The 17,183-nt window shown below is 44.0% G+C and overlaps 1 protein-coding gene across 4 annotated transcripts in view; it reads left to right on the top strand.

Moving 5' to 3' along the window:
• Positions 1-17,183, top strand: part of igsf9bb (immunoglobulin superfamily, member 9Bb) — a 122,076-nt gene that overhangs the window by 70,747 nt on the left and 34,146 nt on the right. For 3 of the 4 annotated variants that reach the window (XM_036524150.1, XM_036524152.1, XM_036524153.1), the window contains exons 6-12: positions 1,905-2,046; positions 6,348-6,493; positions 9,693-9,835; positions 10,762-10,902; positions 11,017-11,133; positions 11,810-11,960; positions 14,959-15,082. In XM_036524150.1, coding sequence (XP_036380043.1) covers positions 1,905-2,046; positions 6,348-6,493; positions 9,693-9,835; positions 10,762-10,902; positions 11,017-11,133; positions 11,810-11,960; positions 14,959-15,082 — 964 coding nt within the window. The remainder of the gene's footprint in view (positions 1-1,904; positions 2,047-6,347; positions 6,494-9,692; positions 9,836-10,761; positions 10,903-11,016; positions 11,134-11,809; positions 11,961-14,958; positions 15,083-17,183) is intronic. The other variant, XM_036524151.1, reaches the window with a different exon arrangement.

Genomic DNA, 17,183 nt, shown 5'->3' with positions numbered 1-17,183 from the left:
ATCAGCACGCGCCCAGTGCTCCAACTGCTTCCTGACACAGGGAGGCATGCGCAGACAGCTGAGTCGTTCACCCCACGCTGCGATGAAAGATGGCAATTTGCTCCCTGTTCAGTACCAGGGGGCAGTGAATCACTGGTGCCAGGGTGGACATCCAGTGAGGGCCATGTGCATTTGTTCATGTCCCAGAATTTCTCATAATCCCCCTTTGTATCAGTGCACCGTTTAAAGGGCACCTGGGGCAGTTTATTCACTCTCCTGACCATCATTATTTGATATTTTAATATTTGTGGAAATGGGATTTGAAATTCTTTTGTGCTGTAAAAAAATCCTCAATGTACTTAAGATAATTATGCGGGTGTTTAGTTTATCGTGCCAGCTTCTCACCAAGTCGCTGGTTCTGTAGAAGACAGTGTGTCCAAACAAATTATTTCCCATGATTTCATGTTCTTACAGAACCACCGTGGTTACCTTTTATATGATCTAGCCTGCTTGGAGATTCCCGTGATGCTCTGAACTCGTTTTCCAGTTGTATTTTACCAGACAAAAAAACTCTCTCTCAGAAGCACTGCCTATGTACATGAGTAAGGAGAATGCCCCTCTTTTTGTGAGGAACTCGCAGAAATTCACGCCACAGGGGGAAAGCAGCAGCAAAACCCATTACAAGTCTGGAGAAACATAAAAGTAAGAGGCCTGTTTTAGCCTGGGTGGAAGAAAGGTGGCATGCATTTACACGTTATGTAATGCGGAACACGCGGTACCAAATGAAATGCTCCTCCACCGTGCCTTTCGCTGTACCTCCATTCAAGAGGCAACGGAATACACTCCGGGCTACTGTATTCACACAAATCTGAGAGATCTATCTCAGACTGCTTTCAATGCGTATGGGCCAAAGCTAAGTGTGAAAAAAACGGGTATACAGCGTACATCCTGCAGAATTTCACATTGTTCATTCACAGCCCAAGCCAGTGAATGCGAGGAATTTGTTAGAGCATGAAGAAATGTCAGAGAAATGTTGCTTTTTAAATAGACGGCTGTGCAAGTTGAAATGAACAGTACACTGCTCAACCACTAATAATTGCTATGAATATATAGGCTAAATGCCTCAGACATAGACAGATGATTCATCAGCCAGCTTTCTCACTTACCTCAGTGAATAAAGAATATCTGTCAAAATACAATAATACATACATTTTGAAATAAAAAGGAATGTACCATCAGATGTGGTGCATATATTTCCAAATTTATCAATCATGTCTATCTGTATATTCATGTATAATCATATATATAATCATATATATAATTGATTAGGAATATATTTGACTCTGTGTGGCAACAGTTCATATTGGTACATAAATATGCATATAGCAACAACAACAGGGTATTTCTGTTGAATACCTGCAGTGAATATCAGTGGTGCCAGTAACCAACTGTACAGTTGCTGGGTTCTTCAACTGGCCCTCCAGTGAGGGCTTAAGTGGGATAAATAGAAACGACGTCCCACTGGTGCCCCTGGTGATGAAAACATGACACTGCACCTCTTGCTTCTAATCTCAGACAAATATGTTGAAATATTGGTACAGTGGTTGTTTTGATTGAGGACTACAGATTACGGAGAATATCCTTTGAAAACTTTGTTCACAACTCAAGTGAAGTGAAAGTGTGATCTGACTGCAACATTTGTTTCAAATGAATATAAACAGAAAACATAAAAAGAACTATCTATCCTGCAGTCCAGTTATTGGTTCACTCACAGCCCCCCTTTCTCACAAAAGGACTTGGTTTATTGAAAAAGTGAGCACTTCTTTTGAAAGCACTGTATTTGAATTGTTTTTTGAAAGTACCCCATTTACATGATATTGATTATGCCATATATATATATATATATTTTTTTTTTGTTCCCCCAGGACCACCATTTATTGTGTCACCACCAGAGAACATAACAGTAAACATATCCCAGGATGCATTCTTCACCTGTCAAGCTGAGGCGTACCCTGGAAACCTGACGTACACCTGGTTCTGGGAGGAAGATAACGTCTTCTTCAAGAAGTAAAGTTATGATCGGGTTCATTATTGTACCATTTCTTACCATTGTGATGTGCTACCATTTTATGTTTTGTGAATGACCTCTTTATTTATGTTACATTTGTACGGATGAAGTTGCAAGGTGATACAGTGGACAATATAATTGAAAGTGTGTGTATTCTGTTTTGCATGCGTGTTTTGTTGTACATGCTCTGTGCAGTCCTCTGCTTTCTGAAATGTCAGTACTGTAATATTTCTGTCAAATATTGCATGTTCTTTTCACCATTTCTTTTTTCCAATTTCTTGCTTCACTGACACCTGTTTATGACATTACAATCACTGCCACACTAGAGAAAATAGACAGATGTGCTCTCATGTGATCGTGTCGCCCTCATCTTATAGCTGCCTAAGTGTTGCCATGGAGATGACCCACCGTAGATTTGCTGCACGAGATGAATATAATATGGTTAAAGATTTGGGCTCAATGAAGTGCGTATGGTGTTTATCCTTCATGATCTTTATGATGGTATAATGACACCAGGTTAATATTGAACACAGCGTTGCATCCGTACATGTCACCCAGCTTTTAGACTCCGAGCTGTACTATAGTGTGGGTTTGAGAGCACCCTGCTGTCAGGGTGTGGAATGGATGTGTTGGTCTATTACATGGTGAAATGAATCTATGTCTGAATTATGAATTCTGCGATATGCATATGGATTCATACTGTACAGCTATACCAAATGTGTATCCGAGGGTATCCGAATGCAGCAGACATAGAACAGAGGCCATTGAACGTGCTTCACATGCACTGCTGTGTCTAAATGAATAAGCACTGGCTGGTGAGATTGCATCCAATTTTTCCAGTCTAGTCAGATTACAGGCCTCATTTTTCACAAAGGTTGTGCATTGGCATAGAAAACATGTGATTCCTCCTGTCGGCACCATCACATGCTTGGTCCCATGCGCTGTAGGTGTCACTGTGTCACTGAGCATGTATTTTCAACATGCCCAAGGTCACAGCTGGGAAAGGGGAGGGTGTGTGTGTGCTGGGACTCAGCCAACCGTGGATTTTCTCATTTATTAGTTTATTCGCATTGAAAGTGTGCGATAGTCACTGCAGTCTGCCAAGGTGCTGAGTAGCGATGCATTTCCAAGGCTCCCTCAGTTTCTACATGAATGCGTCTGTTTTACCTGTCTGCTCTGAATCTGCCTCTCTTGTGAGGAATGGGAACATTTTTACAGCTGTAGCCCCGGGTTGTTGTGGAAATGGCGAAACATGGCCACATTTTGTGTTGTCAGACGTGCCTGCAGATAACCAACACCTGGGTCACGACAGCACAATCACTGCTACAAAAGAACGACAGATTGTGTGTGCATTACTGGAAACAGTACTTTGAAGGAAAATACCACCCTTTTCCGAAAGGTGGTTAGTAATGCTTAAGATGAGGAAAGAGAAAAGAGGAAAATACTGCATGAAGAAAAGAAGACAGCTGTCACATTGAATGATGACTTGCGTAAAAAAGTGATTTTTTTGTAATTGCTGAAAAGAAACATAAAAAAGATTCTTGCATGGAAGACTTGACCAGGAATTCTTCCTCTTGATGTTAAATTAGGATGCCCTAGGAAAACATTCTGCCATCTGTGTACATAAAAGACTGTGACAGACAATGTGTGATACACAGGTTGTGACATTTTCAGTGTTTGAAGAGAAAGGTGCCAGAAACCTTGAAAAAATTTTGACCGATGAGAATAGAGTGACTGTATTTTGAAAAATATATATTTAATATTACACAAAATGGAACATAGAATCACATAGAATTAAAAAACACATCTATATTCTCAAAGCAAGTCATTCTAAGCAAGTCAGAGTATTCAGAGATGCACTGCCTACCCATCTCAATTTGTTAACTTTTTATGGTGCATTTCCATATTGAGAAATCGGAAGCCTAAACATTTAAATCTTTGAAAATGAATGACGTACAGTTAAGGATATAATGTGACAATATTATTGTCATGTTTGCTGGACATATTTGTGTAGATTGACTACTAAATGACTATATGTGGTTTGGCTGTTGTGGTAGGCACAATAAATTTGGTGAGCCATCCACATGATGTAAGGATTAGTGAATCACAACTGCAGCCTCCATATGACACTCTCAAGTACAGCCTGTGCCCTAATGCACCCTGCATTTAACTTTGTTGCAATGGTTCTCCTTGGTCTGGAATCTTCCAGGCTCTTAATCTGGTCACACAGGTTGGAATACTGCAGATGTTTGGGATCAGAGCCACTGGCTTTTTTAGGCTTGAATCCACAGATGGGCCATGCCCTCTGTTTCCCGTGCTCTGGCAGGACTTTGCCCACAGGGTAGGCCTGAGATTTTGTCTGGAGTGAACTGTATGGGTCCTCCCTCCCTGACAAGAATATCTTTTGACACGGTGCTTGTGTCATCACACGCTTCGCTAACGCTGATTATAAAAAGTATAGCCCTGAGCTGTCCCAGAATCCCTCATCCGTGTCCTGCGCAGTCCGTGGATAAGGATCTTTCCTCCCCGCCTCCTAGAGGGGGAATCAAATGAAAGTATAGAAGAACTGTAGATGCAGAGAGGAGCTGGTAAACCATTTTTTAGGGGAGAGCAATTCAGTTGACTGTGTAGAAAGTTACACTCAAGAGAGCTGTACAACCATGCGGCACTAGCTGTGTTTTTTTTACTATCGTAATTTGCACAACTGGTGCCAGTTTATGATAAAAATAAATCAGATAAAGAAATCAATGATGAGCAAGACTGCAGGAGTAGACAGCTGTGAGACAGTTTGGGAACAGCTCCCTTCCATATATTTGTGTTGGTTTTTCCATACATTTTAGCTAGTTAATCAAAGTTACCTGAACATGGCAAAAAGCAGAAAACACTGACTAGCTAGCTGAAGTAGCAGTTATTTTTGATTGTTCCTTGTTCAAATTGTTTTATAAAATTCAGGAATACAGAAAGGAATGGACACTAATTAGGTGTTATTTGTATACTTTTCATTTATATCTCACTGTTTAAAGGCAGTAAACAAAGATAACCTAGACTGTTTCTCTTAAAAAGTAACCCTAACAATTGTTTAACATTTGTAACTGATTGGATCTTCAGACTGATTCCAACTTTCTGGAAAAAGTCAGTATGCATTTGAATGTGAACCCAAGGGAAAGAGGTTAGCCTAATGTACCAAGCAGTGCTTTACTTATAAATGCTTGGTATTACTGTGCCTGAGACTGATACTGTCACTGAACAGCCCTAAGTGCCTTTTTAAATGGGAATTTCCCTTCAGTTCATTGATTTACAGCAGGCAGGAACAATGTCCTATATGTAAGAACAGAATCACCAGACTTGCAACAAACACTCCTTGCATGTACTGTACTAATCCTTCAATGCACCCTCTTTACACATACACACCAATACAGCAGAACATCTTCCTCATATATAATGAACTAATCCAGCAACAGACACTCTTGACATATATTGTGCTACTCCTGCAGCACACCCTTTTTATACCTACTCCACTAATGCAGCAACATACCCAGCTCACATACACTGCCCTACCCCAGCAGCATGCCCTCCTCTTATGTACAACACTGTGTAAATCCAGTATCCTCTGCATCAGCTCTCTCCCTTCTTTGAGATCATACCTCTCCTGCACAAGGGTTTGTGTTCATTGTGCCATGCTGAGGTCACAGAAATGCACTGGGAGCTTCGGAGCCGGGTTCGCGTTTGCTCTGCTCTACCCGAGTGTCTGCTGCAGTCAGAGGCGCCCGCTCCTCCGTATCGATTAAACGCTAGTCTACATCAAGCAACTCATGCACAGCGAGCTTCTCCCCTCAATGTTTCAAAGAAGTCAATCCGACTCCTTTGAAACATGGCCATGCTTATTGAGTACAGTACAGCAGGATGTTGTTTTCAAGGATCAGGAAACAATTACAGATGTAATACTTCAGTCTTATCTGATGCGGGGGACAGCTCCTGAAAAATGCCCTCTTGAGTGAGCCAGTGTATTGAAAGCGACCGGCTACTCATTTTTCGCCGTGTGTACAACACACTGCAGAGCTCATAGATCACAAAACTTGGGAGCCATTTTCTTGTGTTTCAGAAAAGATGGATGGTGCAGTGCATTGAAGCTTCTTCACTGTTGTTTTTATAACACTTCTTGCAGCCTCTTGTGCTGACTCCACACCATCAATGTGACCATTTTACATTATTCTCCTGTAATAATTGCATAATACCGGTTTTCACTGTCTGGATGCATAGGTTGCTGATCTTAACACTGTTCTACTCTTCCCCCCCACAGTGATCTGAAGCGCAGAGTGAGAATTTTGATTGACGGGTCACTCATCATCTCCCAAGTCAAACCAGAGGATGCTGGGAGATACACCTGCAGTCCCAGCAACAGCCTCGGCCGCCCGCCATCTGCATCGGCATACCTGACAGTACAGTGTGAGTGTGAGATTTCCAGTGGACAAAAGGCTTATGGCCAATTTAGGAGGAAAAGCCTACAAAAGATGAACACTTGGATCATCTGTTATTCTTCCCTACTAATATGCATGGCTGTACACAGCATGTTTGATGTGTGTGTGTGCGTGTGTGTGTGTGCGTGTGTCTGTGTGTGTGTGTCTGTGTCTTTATAAAAATACATACGTGTGCATGTGTCTGTATATGTAATCTTATAGATGCATGTTGTTTTTTAATAGTCTTCTCCACAATGCAAATTCTCCATGCCACATTGCATCAAGTGAATTGAAAAGTGCAATGTAAACTCTAACTGTTTTGTCAAACAGCACCTTTCCTGAATCCACATGAAGGGTATATTCAATATAAGTGTTGTTAGGCATCCTGGTCATGGAAGGCAATGGTGAAGCAAAAGTTTGCTGTTGTGCCACGGTTTCATTGAAAACTGATGCAGTGAACTGGGGAAAAGAATAGGGGATTCTCCACCCAGTTGTGTCTTTGATTGATAAGGGGTTTACTTTGGTCTCTGAGCCAATTCTGGCCTGACTGCTTGAGGCAGAGACACATTAGCTTCAGCTCTGGTCCCTGGCACGTTCCATTGTGAGCCTGCAGATTGAAATGGCCTTTTCTTCCCATAGTCTGCGACCTTGAGTCCGTTTGCGATCTTGACCTGGGAGATGTTGCTTTCATCCTCAGCACTATGCCCGCAAAGGAATTTATCAGATTGCTTTTGTTTTTCTCCGCTATCAGTTTATGCAAAAATGTGTATATGCTTTACTTCAGAAGGTAACCTTTTATTTGAACCGTTTATGTGGATATTTAAAACAGATATGAGTGTCAAAAATAGCATAAAGTTGAAGATTTGCTTGGGGTAGTACTAATGCTCCATATATGAAAAAGAGGTATCCAAGACAACAGACAATGTCTGTTATCGCTCTTTCCTCCCTTTCCTTGCTTTCAACACATGGTTCAAAATATTAGACTAAGGCCGAGTCCTGAGGCCAGTAATGTAGGAGAAAGAGGGTCACGGCATACAGCTGAGGTGAATAGTCGGGGTATCTCTAGGAGGATGTGACATCACAGCTGACATGAATAGTCAAGGGTGCCTCTTGCTAGATACCATGATAAAGACCTCAATGTGTCCAATTACAGAAGAATGTGAAAGAGTGACACTGTTTCTTTAAAGAGTGCTGTCTTGTTAAAGGCCCTCTCTCTGATTATACTGGAGAAATGTGAAGCCAGCAGGCTCACGCACCCCCCAGAGAAAGAGAGGGAGGGGGAGTTGGGGGGGGGGGGGTGCCCAGGTGAGACGGCTGTACGCTGAAGAGAGGCTTGTCATCAGCTGCAGAGGGGAGGGTGTACGGGAGGAGGGGGTCGGGCTGACATCATCGCTCCAGCTCAGCGGAACCCCTCGCCTCTGCAGTGATGTCAGCTGCAGATTGTTGGCAGGTGGCCTGCGCCGGCAGCCCCGGGAGAGACGTGGTGCTGCCGTGGCAACACAGCACCACAGTGAGGCCGCCTGGCGGAGGGGCTGCAGCGTGCATGCGGGCGGGCGGGCTTGGCGCGGAGCTCTATGTCTGTCTGTCTCCGCTCCCAGAGCTCCGCCGCTGCTAAAAATAGAGCGGGCCACCTCGCCGGAGCAGCGGTGCGGTGGATTCCTCTCAGCCTTCGTTTCTGAGCGCCTCCGCGCCAATCCCAGCACCGCGGCGCTGTCCATTAGCCTGTGATGGACTGCGTTCGTCTGATGGTTACACCAGACGGCAATGCCAGACGATGACAGCGATAATCGCACAGTCTACCTTAAGGACTGGATTCCCTCATATGCATATGAAAAAAAAACACATTTTACTAGCTGGTAAGCTTGTGTGCAGAAAGCCTGGCGGGAAATGAAGAGCACCAAATCAAATAGCCCATTAATTCTGCTCCACTCATACATGGCCTCCCCTGTTAGTCCTTACTGAACTGCACCGTACACAGCCCGAAAAAGCTCCACATTTAATGGTAATGTGCCTCACCATCGTTCCAAGAACTCATTTCCTCTTACTGCTGAGGTCAGTGTCTGTCCTGCATACTAATTATGCTTCGGTTTTGGAATCTCGCAGAATGTCATGATGAACTGCCATGGTGGAAGTCTTCTCCTTTTCTCCATCTTTTAAAAAAACATATCCCTCCCTCCTCTCCCACTGATTCCATTAGACACATGCTCTTCTGTCCTTTTTAGAGGGAGCTGTGGGATAATCATGGTTTGAATATTCAAAACGGGGTCAGCCACGACCAAGCTTACGCAGTCACTTTCACTGGCATGGAAATGTGATCACTCATTTTATCAGCGAAGCAGGCCTCAGAGTGTTTTTTTTTCCACCTGGTAAATTAGCATTTCCACATTTCCATAAGGCATGTGAGGACATATGATCTTTAATTAGGGGATTACTCCAACATACATGGATGTAATCAAGGGTCTCATGTCAGACATGGATTTCGACGCAAGACAAACGCCCGCTGTAATTATGGCTTTTGTTGCACAATCCAATTGATGGAGTTTTAGATAATTTCTCCAGTTTAAGCGCCCAGTGGAATTCCTAAGGGCCGTCGACCCAGTTCGGCTCTGCCCTGGCATGGCGATATCTGCTTCCATTTGAGAGTGTTTTGACACTCTTCTGTTACACATTGCCACACATGCACTGATGGACACGGATGCAAGTGTTCATTACCATGCCTGTGCACAGATCCTCAGCAGACTTCATCATTGTGCCTGTGGTGAGCAGCAGCTCATACACAGTTCAGATGGGTATTCTCGCTCATTTCAGTCTGAGCGTTTACTGCACCTGCGTCTGCATGAGCTGTGGCTGAGCCACATGTGTGAAGTCTTTCAGTGACCGGTCAGTGACTGGTCTGCACATGCACTACATTAGAGTATTAGATATGAATATTAGAGTACCTGGATTTGTAATGGGGTGTGAGCACATGATTTCTGACTATAGATCAGCGGCCTTTAAGTGGCCGCAGTTCCTGTTTAATTTATGTAAACATCAATCACCATGTACAAACCCTTCCATGCAAGCCTTTTTTCCATTAATGGTTTGTCTGATATGCAGACCTCTGCAACACAGTGAGGAAATGCCCCCTCTCCAGCTGTAAAACCTGTTTTTTCGCTAACTTGTCACATCTCCGCCCTGTCCTCCACCAGACCCTGCGAGAGTGGTGAACATGCCACCGGTCATCTACGTGGCCATCGGCCTGCCAGGGTTCATCCGCTGCCCCGTGGACGCCAACCCACCCGTGACCTCAGTCAGGTGGAAGAAGGATGGCCTCCCTCTGAGAGTGGAGAAGGTGAGTCAGCGCGGACGTCAGTCTCATGTCAGCTTAGCGCCAGTATGCCTCGCGTCAGCCTGGGGTGCGGGACGGAAGGAGACGACCCTGGCAGGTCTGACAGCAGTGCGACTGCTCCGTGCGAGTGTCTGCAAGCCTGCTGGAGAAACGCCTGAGTCCACACGTCAGAAGAAAACAGGAACAAGGGCACGGTTTTCCACACAAGCCAAATCCTCCTCCAGAATCGAAGTCAGAGCAATCCTGGAGTCACAAGAAGGAATAATCAATTATGTAGAGAATTTCATAATAAATAAAATCGAGCTTTCTGTGTTTTGCTGGAAAGGCACTGGTGCATGCACCCTGGAGGGAGCATCTCTTTCTGAGTCATTCACATTGCCAGTTCAGTTCTCACCCTCATGTTTTTGGCTCAGGGTTTGAGGATGTGGGTGGATGGAGTGGTCTTCCTCAGCTCCTTTATACACGTCAGACAATAGTATTCTGTGGGTAAAATGTTAGTGATGGGCTCCTCATGCAGTGTGTTAGTCATGTATGTCAATGTCAGAGTAATGTACTGTAACCATGCAAGTGAAAAGGAAAACATGAGAATGCTACTATCTGTCATTCTCTTATATTAAATTGTAAATTAGGAGGCTGGTAAGTTCAGTCCAGTTCTAACTGTGTGTAAGAGTTGTTCAGCAAAACTGAGTTCATAGAAGCTGTTTGAGTTAAGGATTTACCTTAATAAAGGCCCTAGATTGTGTTGTAGAAGGAGCTAGATTCTTAAAGAGCCCTTTTATATTTCATTTTAAAACATTTTCTTAATATTTTACGAGTTATGATAGTCCTCCTTTGTGGCCGAATGACCCAACAGATAAGTGGCCGGCACACAGCGATGACATACCAGCACACAGCGATGACAAACAGCTCTGCCCCACCTTCTCCCACAGTACCCCGGCTGGAGCCAAATGGACGATGGGAGCATTCGAGTGGAAGAGGTGACAGAGGATTCTCTTGGCACCTACACCTGTGTGCCTTACAACGTCCTGGGTACCATGGGACAATCCCCCCCGGCCCCCCTGGTGCTAAAGGTACACCTCCACTGGAATGTGTCCCCCAAGTAAAATGGCTGTGTTGACTAATAGCTGGTCAAGACATGGCGGCACAGATGTGACCCTGATGTTTCACTCATCTGCGCCCGGCAGGATCCCCCCAAATTCTCTGTGGTACCGGGAGGGGAGTACCGGCAGGAGGCTGGGAGAGAGTTGGTCATCCCTTGTGAGGCCGAGGGAGACCCGTTTCCAAACATCACATGGAGAAAGGTAGGCCGTCTCCAAGGTAAGACTTTTCTTGATTTGTGCATCATTATGCCTGCATAACACTGTGATAGGAATAGAATAAGATTGTCATATTAACGGTGGTATTTGTCAAGTAAAAAAAGACACATCCATATCCTCGAAATCTAAGTATAATCACAGGGCAACAAAGGAGATAAGGACCATGAGGGTACAAAAAGATGCCTACCTTTTTGTCAGACAGGCTTTTCTGTGTGGCGTCAGGTATTATGACATGGTGATGTAACAGTTTTCTCCATCAGGATTTATGGTGGGTTTGTGTCTGATACCACAGGTATTATTTGAGCTGACATAAGCTGACATGACATACTATGTCTTGTCTTACGATGTTCTTATGACAGTGTTATGCAAGTGTTACAGTGTGCAGTTCAAGTAAAGTGTTACCTACCTCCAATATGGCTTTCTGTTTTGTTCTCCAGCATTTCCACACCTGCTTCTGTTTGAGTTGCTGGAAGATGAAAGCCTGAAGAGTCGTGATAATGTGATGCTTTCATTGAGTTTCTTTTAGGAACTGTGCTGTAGGACTTAGTCGTCTTAGCTGACTACACCACGCCAGAGACATTTGTGTCTGTCTGTCTGTCTTTGCCTGTTTCTCTCTGTCCATTTCTGGACCCTTGCTATTTTTTTTGCTTTCACTGTGCAGGTAGGGAAGCCCAGCAGAAGCAAGCACAACGTCCTACCGAGAGGCAGCTTACAGTTCAAATCCCTCAGCAAGGAGGACCACGGGGAGTGGGAGTGTGTCGCTACCAACGTGGCCACGAGCATCACTGCCAGCACGCATCTCCTCGTGATCGGTACGAGCCCCTATTCCCCCCCTGCCCCCCCAGCTGCCGGCTGAGGCCAATACCACGTCTCGGCCTCGCACTTGCCACACCACATGCGTAGCTAATAAGAGCGCTTGAAATTCATTTCATATTTAATTCATCTGGGAGCTTTTTTTGGAAAAGAAGTAATATGTACTTGAAAATGAACGCCAGGAGTTAGTGGGAAGTACCAGGCACTCACCAAGCCAACGGCCCTTATAATATGATGACATGTGCATGCTTGATACCTGCATAAAGACACTTTCCTTGGGTCCTGAAAAGCCTGATTAATAATGATAGTATAGCTGTAACTGAGATTAACATACTCTACCCCATTGTTGCTTGGTGAAACTTTCAGGAATGTAGGTATAAATATAATATGACACAGAGAGAATGGCTAGAATAGCATAAATGTTTATTTGATATATTAAATTTTTTAATAAAAAACAGCAGCAATGTGAACAGAACATGAACAGCATTAGTTGAGTGTGTTTGGTTCATATGGGGAATACAAGCCTGGAGGCCATCTCATAAGAGAAATTTATAGGTGTGCTGAAGTGGCACTGCCTTTGGAAGACTGGGGAGAGAAGTCAAGCTTGCAGCCAGACATTGTGGAAGCTGATTGCAAAGGACCTGTCTGTTTGTGAAAGGTTTTCTTTGTGTAGCCAACAACTGCAACAAGCACCCCCACCTATCTCTAGTAGCTGAATTCAGTTTTTTTATCAAATGAATTTTTGCTTTTCTGGTAATGTCTGTGTGGGTGTTGTGTGTGGCAGTTTGAGTCTGTTGCTGCGGTGTAATTGGGTGCGCTTATGTGGCATCTGTGCACTTGCAGTCTCTTTCTGATTAGCAACCAACCAGCCATTGCCTCTTGCCAATGTTCAGGTGCGCAGTAACCATTTTCTAGCCAAGTTAAATCCCTGCTTGCCTCTAATTGGATGCCACTCTGCAAATGTGGCTAAAAAAGTCCCTCCATTCTCCCTGGTGGGATGAAAAAATGAGTGCTGAGTGAATGGCCACAGAAATAAACGCCAACTTTGCACAATTTGCTCATAGCTGAGCCAGTTTTTTTTTACCCTGAAATCATTTTTGCCAATCAGGATTGTCTCCATTTTTTACAACCAGTGTTAAAAGGACTTGGGCAAAGATCATTTCCCATCCACCTTGGAAAATGGCTAAATTCAATCAATCAATCAAATTTTACTACCTTTAATACTATCAGCAATGGATTTGTCCCAGACCACTTTACAGAGTGCATTACAGAGAAGCAATGCTGATTTACACCGCAGATGCGATATGTTCCAAAATGGAATACAAGGGGCAACAACAATGACAAATGGAGAAGAAAAATGTCCTTAGTGTATGATAGTATTAAAAGCAGTGAGTGCTGGTTTTTGACTATGGAGATGGTCTGATGTGACACCTTACTGTTATAACTAGCACAGAAAGGTAGTGGAATAGTGAAGTCACAATGAACTGTGCTTTATGGAGATAAACTAAATTCTATATACTCATACTAGAGCTCAGCTGTTGCGTTCCAGTAATTATTATAGGTATGTGGTATTTTCCAAAAGGCACCTTAAGTCATCCAGATGGTACACTTTTAACTTGAGCTTTGGGGCACCAATTTACCCTCCTGCTTGGTTGGATTCACATCCACATGTGTGTGTAGAAACCTGGCAGGAAATTAAACCCCTTTGACCTATAACCCTTGCCTGTGGATACCATGACATCATTATCGAAAGCTCCCAGCAGCCTGGAGATGAGGCAGTGACAGCCAGACGATGAGCTTTAATGCTTTGATGTAGGAATGGCCAGACCTTTGGTGACAGCTTCCTTAGTAAAGTGAGCAGGCTGTTAAAGGCTGAGTGAGGCTGCTCTGGGGAGATAAAAAGTTTTAATGATGCAGAGGTGACCCCCGTTATGACTGTCCCGGGCCTGGGCTGGCCTTTGTGTGGCTTTGCCACAGTGCTTGCTGTCACCATTAGCGCAGCCAGCCATGTACCTCTTCAACACTCCTTTTCACATGCTCATCACACAGCTAGGCATTTGGTGACACTAATTATTTGCTTAGCAGCAGTGCCTTACACAGTACATGTCAAGGTGAAGCAGTTCTGGATAGGAGCCTCACTAGTGTGTGTAACTCTAGTGCACCACCAGCGACGTGAATGAGTAACCTTCTTGCTGTCGATTCAACTCCCAACCACTATGCCACACTCTCAGCATCGGTCAGTTCTTGGAAAAAATCTTCTGTTGAAGGAAATTCTCTGGACATCTGCACTGTGTGTAGCCCCACTCATATAATGCCTAGCTTAATGACTAAAACTTGTACATCGCATGGCAGAAGCTACATTAAATTGAAGTCAACTGAAATTTGCAGCTTCTGAAAGTTCTTCTGGATTTATGCTGTGTATTTACAGGCAGTCTGGGTAAGTTGCCAACGTTGTCATGGTAACTGATGTTCTTGGCATGAGGTACGTTATTTAATCTAATTCACTGTAAGTTGGTATAAAGAGCTCTCGTGGTATGCAAACAGCTTTTTGATGATTTCTATTCTGGATCCATTGGCAATAGATGTGTCTGCTTCTTTCAATTTGTGTTATTTTTAGCATCAAAATATTGCATGTAAAGTAGCAAAATCAGCAGATTTTTCTGCTCATATTGGGTGTTAGAAAGAAGGTATTACAAATAAGGTATTTCTAAGGGTATGGGGTATATGTATGTACATGTGAGTGAGTGTACCTTTTCATGGGCACAGTTATGAATCTGTGAGAAGGTGAGATAAGCTTCAATTTGTGCAGACCAGAGCACTGTTGAGGCTAAAGCCTAGAAAAGTACCTGTCTCAAAGTCCCATGTGGTTTTGCCTATGTCTCCTGGACTGACCTGGAGTCTGTATCTGTGTGCATCACATCAGTGGATGTGCAACTCAGGGCTGACCTTGGATCTGTAAGAAAGTGGTTGGTGATGACAACACTTTTGCCTCCACAGGCACAAGCCCACATGCCCCGACCAACGTCCATGTTTCGGCCTCGACGACCTCGGCAAACGTCTCTTGGGAGCCTGGATACGATGGCGGATATGAACAGACATTCTCAGTCTGGTACGGCCATGTGTGAGTCATCCCAGCATGCTTTGCTTTCTGCTTCTTTCCTAAACCTTTTTACCTGAGCTCTACCCTGCTTCTGTTAGACTGTGGCACCGGGTTGGGGGAGGGGGGGGGGGGGGGTGGGCTTGGGGGGAGTGATGAGGAACCCCAGCTGAGGGAGAGCAGTGAGAGGGCACAGGGATACAGTCTCCTGGTCTAGGCAAATTGTTCTTTAAGGAATCAGTCATCTACATCCAGCACAAACGGAATTGCTCAGGAAAGACCAGATTTTGTTTACAGTCAAGGCACATATTATGGGTGCTGTGACTCAGCGTGTGTTGGTAGGACATACATACATGCATACTATACACAGCTATATGTAGTTCCAGAGGATCTCACACTGTATTTTGGTTATTAGGCATTTTACTAATGTTCTGAAACTAATCTCAGACCTCCCCGCCCCTTGTTTAATTTCTACTGTGGCCCTTTGACTTTTTATCTTACATGAAAATGCATACAGTATATTAAGATTTTAGTGCTTAAACTGTTACTAGAGGGAGAATTCACAAAGAGATGCTGGCATTGCAGGCAGATATTGCAGCTTTTATTTAATTCTGCTACACTGCCTGCCATGGAGATACCTACCTGCTGTGCAGCTCTGCAGAGTCGTAGGACAGTCATGGCCAGGAGCAGTCAGCCAGCAAGCTTGGCCCTTGACAATCGGATGTAAAAATATAACCGCGGGGGAAGTTATCGGCCCTCCGCCATCCAGGGACCGAGCTGTTATGAAAGGTGGCACATATAAAGTGCCTTATTAAGATGAAAAGACAATTATGGAGTGCCATTGTGCGTAATTAGCCCGGTCTTCAAGCGCTTCATCTCTGTAAAAGGAAATAATGGTCTTCTGTGATTTAAAGGACAAGCCATGGACCCTTGCCATATGCTGCACCAATAAACACATCACGAGCAGGGCTTCCGCTTATGTTTGGAAAATTAATTCACCCCCTTTTAATAAAATTTGACGCTGTGTGTAATTATGGGAGGCACAAACACAAAACAACCGGTTGGACTTTTATTTTTTGCCTGTATACAGCATATTGGTGGCTTTTTGTGTGGCTTTGTTACAAAACAGTGAACCGACTGCTTCCCTAAGGTCTGAAGAGGAGATTACACAGTGCTAGCGTTCTGCAGTGTTGTTGTCGCTTGACTGTGACATTGCTCTTCGCAGCGATGGAGCACAAACACTGCTTGGCATGCAAGGGATATTGATGCCAACTGCACTGCCGCTATTCAGCTGAGGAATGGTGCAGCAATGTCACAGCAATACTTGATTGTAGCAACTCCTGTGTCACCTACACTTATGTATGTAGTGTGAATAATATATCACATTTTTCCTGTGCGTAGCTATGATCTATCAAATGTTCTTATATCTTGTGCACAATACAGGGATCCTGTTATCTCTGGAATTGATTTCCACTAAGATCAGTTCCTTTGTACTCACAATTGAATAGCACATGACTGATTCCTGATAAAGATAATGAGTTGTAGTGATCCCAAAGCTCAGGGCTTCAGAAATACAGCAGTTAGCAGGTAGGTCTTTGATGTAGAAGGGGAAAGCCCTGGTTTGCTGTCTATTCTGTGCGTGCCTCATGGGAAAGTTCTCACAGAGTTCCCACTTTCCTCCACTGCCATGCCTGTCTCTCTCCTTACATCCTCCTTACCCGCTGTTAGGAGTGTCTAGTGAGAAGGGCCAGAGAATTGCAGAACATGAATACATGATGAGAGCGTCTTACACATAGACCTGTTTCTCTCTTAAAACTTACCTGTGTGTAATGGCAAAATTTTGCATATTATCGAAATTTCATTCAGACAGATACCTGAAGAATTTTTTTGACCCTTGTCATATAATGAACTCTACTGTACATCTGTGGAGGAAACAGTCAAAGCGATATCCTCTAACATGAGCAATGAAAACAACTCTGGGACCTGCTGAATTAAGAGAATATGGCATGCCCAAGAGGGATTGCAGCTGGAAAGCCCTGAATGCGCAAGCCCCTAGCTGCAGTCACCTGCATTCTGCAGAGACCCTTATACGAATGAGTCTAACATTTAAGACCAAACCAGATCA

The sequence above is a fragment of the Megalops cyprinoides genome, chromosome 3 (assembly GCF_013368585.1).
Source record: "Megalops cyprinoides isolate fMegCyp1 chromosome 3, fMegCyp1.pri, whole genome shotgun sequence".
Classification (NCBI taxonomy): Eukaryota; Metazoa; Chordata; class Actinopteri; order Elopiformes; family Megalopidae; genus Megalops; species Megalops cyprinoides.
The sequence above is the reverse complement of the archived record's forward strand: the minus strand, read 5'-3'. Positions and strand labels throughout refer to the sequence as shown.